At 45.0% G+C, this 9216-nt stretch overlaps 1 protein-coding gene across 1 annotated transcript in view; it reads right to left on the bottom strand.

Annotated features, from left to right (window-relative positions):
- Positions 1 to 2105: 2105 nt before the first annotated feature.
- LOC137342481 (CYFIP-related Rac1 interactor B-like) overlaps positions 2106 to 9216 on the bottom strand; it is a 29389-nt gene continuing 22278 nt past the window's right edge. The window contains exons 5-6 of the mRNA XM_068006371.1: positions 4943 to 5013; positions 2106 to 2299 (exon numbers count right to left, since the gene is read on the bottom strand). Coding sequence (XP_067862472.1) covers positions 2236 to 2299; positions 4943 to 5013 — 135 coding nt within the window. The 3' untranslated portion in view covers positions 2106 to 2235. The remainder of the gene's footprint in view (positions 2300 to 4942; positions 5014 to 9216) is intronic.

Genomic DNA, 9216 nt, shown 5'->3' with positions numbered 1-9216 from the left:
CCCCAGGACATTGCTGCAGGAGTTCCTCAAGGCAGTGTCCTAGGCCCAACCATCTTCAGCTGCTTCATCAATGACCTTCCCTCCATCATAAGGTCAGAAATGGGGATGTTCGCTGATGATTGCACTGTGTTCAGTTCCATTCGCAACCCCTCAGATAATGAAGCAGTCCGAGCCCACATGCAGCAAGACCTGGACAACATCCAGGCTTGGGCTCATAAGTGGCAAGTAACATTTGCACCAGACAAGTGCCAGGAAGTGACCATCTCCAACAAGAGAGAGTCTAACCAACTCCCCTTGACATTCAACGGCATTACCATCGCCGAATCCCCCACCATCAACATCCTGGGGGTCACCATTGACCAGAAAATTAACTGGACCAGCCATATAAATACTGTGGCTACAAGAGCAGGTCAAAGGCTGGGTATTCTGCGGCGAGTGACTCACCTCCTGACTCCCCAAAGCCTTTCCACCATCTACAAGGCACAAGTCAGGAGTGTGATGGAATACTCTCCACTTGCCTGGATGAGTGAAGCTCCAACAACACTCAAGAAGCTCGACACCATCCAGGACAAAGCAGCCCGCTTGATTGGCACCCCATCCACCACCCTAAACATTCACTCCCTTCACCACCGGCGCACTGTGGCTGCAGTGTGTACCATCCACAGGATACACTGCAGCAACTCGCCAAGGCTTCTTCGACAGCACCTCCCAAACCCACGACCTCGACCACCTAGAAGGACAAGAGCAGCAGGTACATGGGAACAACACCACCTGCACGTTCCCCTCCAAGTCACACACCATCCCGACTTGGAAATATATCGCCGTTCCTTCATTGTCGCTGGGTCAAAATCCTGGAACTCCCTCCCTAACAGCACTGTGGGAGAATCTTCACCACACGGACTGCAGCGGTTCAAGAAGGCGGCTCACCACCACCTTCTCAAGGGCAATTAGGGATGGGCAATAAATGCCGGCCTCGCCAGCGACGCCCACATCCCATGAACGAATATAAAAAAAAGAACCGAGATGAGGAGAAATTTCTTCACTCAGAGGGTGGTGAACCTGTGGAATTCTGTACCACAGAAGGCAGTGGAGGCCAAGTCATTAGATGTATTCAAGAAGGAGATAGATATATTTCTTAATGCTAAAGGGATCAAGGGATATGGGGAAAAAGCGGGAACAGGGTACTGAGTTAAACGATCAGCCATGATCATCTTGAATGGCAGAGCAGGCCCGAAGGGCTGAATGGCCTACTCTTGCTCCTATTTTCTATGTTTCTATGTGAATGCATTGGGATGTGGGCATCACTGGCAAGGCCAGTATTTATTGCCCATCCCTAATTGCCCTTGAGAAGGTGGTGGTGAGCCGCCTTCTTGAACCGCTGCAGTCCGTGTGGTGATGGTTCTCCCACAGTGCTGTTAGGAAGGGAGTTCCAGGATTTTGACCCAGCGACGATGAAGGAACGGCGATATATTTCCAAGTCGGGATGGTGTGTGACTTGGTGGGGAACGTGCAGGTGGTGTTGTTCCCATGTGCCTGCTGCTCTTGTACTTCTAGGTGGTAGAGGTCACGGGTTTGGGAGGTGCTGTCGAAGAAGCCTTGGCGAGTTGCTGCATTGCATCTTGTGGATGGTACACACTGCAGCCACAGTGCGCCGGTGGTGAAGGGTGAGTTGAGGAGTGTGGTGAGGGGAAGGGGGAATGGAGATGAGAGAGGAGAGGAGAGGGGAGGGGAAGGGGGAATGGAGAGGAGAAGGCAGGAGAGGGGAAGGGGAGGAGAGGGGATGGGAGGAGAGGGCGGGGGAAGGGGGAATGGAGAAGGGAGGGGAGGAGAGGCCCAGTGAGTGCTCTCTGGGTGGTCTAATTCATCCTGTTACCAGCGTGAATGGTGTCCAGCGCCCTGGGTCCCAGCCCTTGTGTTTGTGACAACAAAAGGAGGCCGAGCAGAACGGTGCCCATTGGACACGTCTGATGAATGACGATCAGTGACACAGCCCATTGCAGACTGGTCCCACACTCAGCTGAGATTATAATGACTGCACAGGCCCAGACAGTACATCAGGTGAGATTATAATGACTGCACAGGCCCAGACAGTACATCAGCACAAATTTAAAACATTGGAAAGATTTATTCCATTTTACAAAATGAGATTGAGGGAAATGGTTAATCTTAATTCAGAATTGAAACAGCTTTTAAATTGGAAACAAAAAGTGGTAGAGTGAGCAGGTACTGTCGTCCTCACTGCAGCATCGAGCGCAGCTGTTTAGATGTGGTGTCATCATTCAGGTGTCGTGTGGTGTACCTGCAAAATAAATCAAACCGTGATCATGAGTAACGTCAGTCGAAGAATCGCGAACATTCACCAATAGAGTGAGGCAACACCCGCAGTCTCCAGTCACAATCTGACAACTCCAATTAACACCAATCACACGGTGTCAATTATCAATCACACTGTCAATTATCAATCACACTGTCAATTAACACCAATCACACTGTCAATTAACACCAATCACACTGTCAATTATCACACTGTCAATTATCAATCACACTGTCAATTAACACCAATCACACTGTCAATTAACACCAATCACACTGTCAATTATCACACTGTCAATTATCAATCACACTGTCAATTAACACCAATCACACTGTCAATTAACACCAATCACACTGTCAATTATCACACTGTCAATTATCAATCACACTGTCAATTAACACCAATCACACTGTCAATTAACACCAATCACACTGTCAATTATCACACTGTCAATTATCAATCACACTGTCAATTAACACCAATCACACTGTCAATTATCACACTGTCAATTATCAATCACACTGTCAATTAACACCAATCACACTGTCAATTATCACACTGTCAATTATCAATCACACTGTCAATTAACACCAATCACACTGTCAATTAACACCAATCACACTGTCAATTAACACAGTCAATTATCAATCACACTGTCAATTAACACCAATCACACTGTCAATTATCACACTGTCAATTATCAATCACACTGTCAATTAACACCAATCACACTGTCAATTAACACCAATCACACTGTCAATTATCACACTGTCAATTATCAATCACACTGTCAATTAACGTCAGTGTCAATTAACAATCACTGTCAATTAATGTCAATCACACTCAATTAACATCAATCACAGTCAATTAACGTCAGTCAATTAACGTCAATCACACAGTCAGTTAACACCAATTACAGTCAGTTAACACCAATCGCACTGTGTCAATTAACACCAATCACAGTGTCAATTAACATCAATCACACTGTTAATTAACACCAATCACACGATGTCAATTAACATCAATCACGGTGTCCATTAACGTCAATCAGTGTCAATTAACGTCAATCACAGTCAATTAACACCAATCACACTGTCAATTAACGTCAATCACACTGTCAATTAACACCAATCACACTGTCAATTAACGTCAATCACGGTGTCAATTAACGTCAATCACACTGTCAATTAATGTCAATCACAGTCAATTAACACCAATCACACTGTCAATTAACGTCAATCACACTGTCAATTAACGTCAATCCATTGTCAATTAACACCAGTCAATTAACACCAGTGTCAATTAACACCAATCACACTGTCAATTAACGTCAGTGTCAATTAATGTCAATCACACTGTCAATTAACATCAGTGTCAATTAACATCAATCTCAGTCAATTAACATCAGTCAATCAACGTCAATCACACCGTCAATTAACATCACACCGTCAATTAGCACCAGTGTCAATTAACACCAATCACACGGTGTCAATTAACATCAATCACACTGTCAATTAACACCAATCACTGTCAATTAACACCAATCACACTGTCAATTAACATCAATCACACTGTCAATTAACGTCAATCACACTGTTAATTAACATAAATCACACTGTCAATTATCAGTCAATTAACACCAATCACGGTTTCAATTAACGTCAATCACAGTCAATTAACACCAAGCACACTGTCAAGTAACACCACAGTGCCAATTAATGTCAATCACACTGTCAATTAACACCAGTGTCAATTAACACCAATCAGTGTCAATTAACACCAATCACATGGTGTCAATTAACATCAGTGTCAATTAACATCAATCACAGTCAATTAACATCACTGTCAATTAACACCAATCACACTGTCAATTAACACCAATCACTCTGTCAATTAACGTCAATCACAGTCAATTAACGCCAGTCAATTAACGTCAATCACAGTCAATTAACACCAGTCAATTAACGTCAATCACACTGTCAATTAACACCAGTCAATTAACGTCAATCACAGTCAATTAACACCAGTCAATTAACGTCAATCACAGTCAATTAACACCAGTCAATTAACATCAATCACACTGTCAATTAACACCAATCACACTGTGTCAATCATCAATCACTGTCAATTAACATTAATCACTGTCAATTAACATCAATCAGTGTCAATTAACATCAGTCAATTAACATCAATCAGTCAATTAACATCAATCACAGTCAATTAACACCAGTGTCAATTGACACAATTCACAGTCAATTAACACCACACACTGTCAATTAACATCAATCACATTGTCAATTAACACCACTGTCAATTAACACCAATCACACTGTCAATTAACACCAATCACAGTCAATTAACACCAATCAGTGTCAATTAACACCAATCACACTGTCAATTAACACCAATCACACTGTCAATTATCAGCACCAATCAGGGTGTTTAACTGAGCAGTGTCTGTTGCATCGCATCAATCGGGCACTCCCTGATGTCCATGATCCTATGTCAGTCTTATGCCTCCAGTCAGACCTCGTTGATCAGCAATGTTCCCCACACTGGTCACCCTGTGCTGGGAGCTTCACACGGGACTGTGAGCCAAGGATCAATCTCCATCCAAGAAAATCCTACCTCAGTGCATTGAGAAGTCCTTCCGCACTGGCTGGAGGCTGCTCTTTCAGAATCTTAATGCAGCCCTTCATCTAAAAAAGAGAGTAGAGGTTAATGAGTTTAGTACACTCAGAGAGCATGCTGCTGTGTGGCCTCTCCCTGTGCAGTGCTGTGTTATACCGTGATCACAGCTTAAAGATCCAGGGCTTGAGTTGTGGAGAGGGAGTGAGCTGTTGATGAAATTGCTCAGCTCCAGGTGTGTGTCCGTGGGATGGTGGCAATACACTGACACATCTGACAGTGAACCTGCTGCTTGTGAAGAGGTCCTGATACAACCGTGGGGGCAGTCAAGTGGGGTCTTTTTGGGGTCGAGGTGTCAAAAGGTTGAGAGGTCCAGTAATGGCAGGCTGGGTAATCTGATCGCAGAACCGCAGTAATCCAGGGCACTGACCGATAACGGAGCAGCCAACCAGGCTCATTAATAGGATCGGGAGGGTTAGGACTTCCTCCCACTCGGCTCCAGATAACCCTGCCAGCCAGTGCCCTCATGGAGAGTGTGGCCCTTGTCCTTTTAAAGGAGGTGCAGGAACAGAGAGACCTGGGGGTGCAGATACACTAATCTTTGAAGATGTCAGGACAAGTTGAGACGGCCGTTAAAAAAGCAAATGGGATCCTGGGCTTTATTAATAGAAGCAAAGAGTACAAAAACATGGAAATTATGCTAAACCTTTATAAAACACTGGTTAGGCTCCAGCTGGAGTATTGTGTCCAGTTCTGGGCACCGCACTTTAGGAAAGATGTGAATGCCTTAGAGATGGTGCAGCAGAGATTTACTAGAATGGTACCAGGGATGAGGGACTTCAGTTATGTGGAGAGACTGGAGAAGCTGAGGTTGTTCTCCTTGGAACAGAGAAGGTTAAGGAGAGATTTAATAGAGGTATTCAAAAATCATGAGGGGTGTTGACAGAGTAGATAGAGAGAAACTGTTTCCAGTGGCAGAAGGGTCGGTAACCAGAGGACACAGATTTAAGGTGATCGGCAAAAGAACCAGACGGGAGATGAGGAGAAATTTTTTTACATGGCAAGTTGTTATCAAAAAAGGACCAAGAGATTGATTAAGAGGGGAAAAATAGAGTACGAGAGTAAACTAGCAGGGAACATAAAAACTGACTGTAAAAACTTCTATAAATATGTCACGGGAAAAAGATTAGTGAAGACAAATGTAGGTCCCTTACAGTCAGAAATGGGGAACAAGGAAATGGCAGAACAATTAAACACATACTTTGGTTCTGTCTTCACAAAGGAGGACACAAATATCCTGCCAGAAATGTTAGGGAACCAAGGGTCTAGTGAGGGAGGGACTGAAGGAAATCAGTATTAGTAAAAAAAAATAGTGCGAGTGAAATTAATGGGGCTAAAGGCTGACAAATCCCCAGGGCCTGATAATCTACATCCCAGAGTACTAAAGGAAGTGGCCCTGGAAATAGTGGATGCATTGGTGATCATCTTCCAAAATTCTATAGACTCTGGAACAGTTCCTACAGATTGGAGGGTGGCAAATGTAACCCCACTATTTAAAAAAGGAGGGAGAGAAAAACAGGGAATTACACACCAATTAGCCTGACATCAGTAGTGGGGAAAATGCGAGAGTCTATTATAAAAGATGCGATAACAGAACACTTGGAGGGCATTAACGGGATTGAACAAAGTCAGCATGGGTTTATGAAAGGGAAATCATGCTTAACAAATCTACTGGAGTTTTTTGAGGATGTAACTAGTGGAATAGATAGGGGAGAACCAGTGGATGTGGTGTATTTGGATTTACAGAAGGCTTTTGATAAGGTCCCACACCAGAGGTTAGTGTGTAAAATTAAAGCACATGGGATTGGGGGGAATATACTGGCATGGATTGAGAATTGATTGACAGACAGGAAACAGAGAGTAGGAATAAATGGGTCTTTTTCGGGATGGCAGGCAGAGACTAGTGGGGTACCGCAGGGATCAGTGCTTGGGCCCCAGCTATTCACAATACATATCAATGATTTGGATGAGGGAACCAAATGTAATATTTCCAAGTTTGCTGACGACACAAAACTAGGTGGGATTGTGAGTTGTGAGGAGGATGCAAAGAGGCTCAAGGCGATTTAGACAAGTTGAGTGAGTGGGCAAATACATGGCAGATGCAGTATAACGTGGATAAATGTGAAGTTATCCACTTCGGAAGGAAAAACAGAAAGGCAGAGTATTATTTAAATGGTGATAGATTGGGGAATGTTGATGTACAAAGGGACCTGGGTGTCCTTGTGGACGGTGTGCGGACAATACAGTGAACTGCTGAGAGTTTGGTAAGTGTGGGAGTTTAAGGGTTAATCTCTTTACAATCTAGTGCATATTGCTTCAACTGTTTAGGTTCAATTGCTATCAACTGTTCAATCTTAAAGTTTAAATTTTTAAGTTTCTGTCAGGCTTCAGCAGCGAAAGCTGCTGTAATAAGTTAATTGGTTAGCAAGATTAAAGTGGTACCTGAAGGTGGGACAGGCCTGACTCATCTGAGTCACAAACTGTAGAAATACAGGGGCCTGTCAGTGCGACAGCACGGAGTGCAGACAACAGAGTGATCTGCTGAGAGTTTGGTAAGTGTGGGAGTTCGGTGAAGTGGGGGAAAGAGGTGCTGCTTTGCCTTGCTTTTCCTAACTTTTTCCCCAGACAGCAGTGGACCTGAGCGTAGAAGACTGAGATTGGGGAATAAAAGCAGCAGCAGACCTGCAACAAGAGACAACTACTGTGCGACATCACAGGTGAGGCAGGAGAGTCCGAGAGGTGAGCACAGTATAAAAGGAGAGACTGAGAGCGGGAGGAGAGCAGCACAGCTCGCACCCGTGATATGCTCCTCCTGCACTATGTGGGAAGTCATGGACACTACCAGTGTCCCTGGTGACCATGTGTGCAGGAAGTGTGTCCAGCTGCAGCTACTGGCTAACCGTATTTTGGAGCTGGAGCTGCGGGGGGATTCACTGTGGAGCATCCGCGATGCTGAGACTATCGTGGATAGCACGTTCAGTGAGGTGGTCACACCGCAGGCAGAAAGGAAATGGGTGATCGCCAGGCAGAGTAAAAGGACTAGGCAGGTAGAGCAGGAGTCCCCTGGGGCCATCTCCCTCTCAAACAGATATTCTGCTTTGGATACTGTTGGGGGAGATGGCTTATCAGGGGAAAGCAGCAAGAGCCAGGTTCAGGGCACCACGGGTGGCTCTGCTGCACAGGAGGGGAGGAAGAAGAGTGGCAGGGCTATAGTGATAGGGGATTCAATTGTCAGGGGAACAGATAGGCGTTTCTGCGGCCGCAAACGTGACTCCAGGATGGGATGTTGCCTCCCTGGTGCTAGGGTCAAGGATGTCTCGGAGCGGCTGCAGGGCATTCTGGAGGGGGAGGGTGAACAGCCAGTAGTCGTGGTCCATTTTGGTACCAACGACATAGGTAAAAAAAGGGATGAGGTCCTGCAAGGTGAATTTAAGGAGTTAGGAGATAAATTAAAAAGCAGGACTTCAAAGGTAGTGATCTCAGGATTACTACCAGTGCCACGTGCTAGTGAGTATAGGAACAGGAGAATAGACAGGATGAATGTGTGGCTGCAGGGATGGTGTAGGAGGGAGAGATTTAGATTCCTGGGACATTGGGACCAGTTCTGGGGAAGGTGGGACCTGTACAAGCGGGACGGGTTACACCCGAGCAGGACCGGGACCAATGTCCTCGCGGGGGTGTTTTCTAGTGCTGTTGGGGAAGGTTTAAACCAGAGTGGCAGGGGGACGGGAACCTGAGCGGGGAGTCAGAAGGGAGTGAAGTTGAGAGCAGCAAGAGAGGGGAAATTTACAATACAAATAGTACAAACAGTTGTTCAAGAACAAGTGAAAGGGAAAAGCGTAGAGCAGCGGAAAGAAAGTGTACTTTAGGCACGACAGATAAAATAAAAACTAGAAGGCGTAAGGCGATTCACCCAGCATCAAAGCTGAAGGTCAGGCTAGGGTGTGTGGCCCAACTAAGAGTTCTATATACAAATGCACGGAGTATAAGGAATAAATTAAATGAACTACAGGTTCAAATTCAAATTGGAGGGTATGACATGATAGCTATTACTGAGACATGGCTGCAGGATGGTCAGGATTGGGAACTAAATATACCAGGTTATAAGGTCTACAGGAGAGATAGGGAAAATGGAAGGGGGGGGAGGAGTAGCCTTAAAGATTAGAGATAAAATCGCTTCAATGATAAAGGGGGATATAATGAGGGGTAAGCAG

Source organism: Heptranchias perlo, chromosome 26 (assembly GCF_035084215.1).
Source record: "Heptranchias perlo isolate sHepPer1 chromosome 26, sHepPer1.hap1, whole genome shotgun sequence".
Lineage (NCBI taxonomy): Eukaryota > Metazoa > Chordata > Chondrichthyes > Hexanchiformes > Hexanchidae > Heptranchias > Heptranchias perlo.
This window is presented reverse-complemented; position numbering and strand designations above follow the sequence as displayed.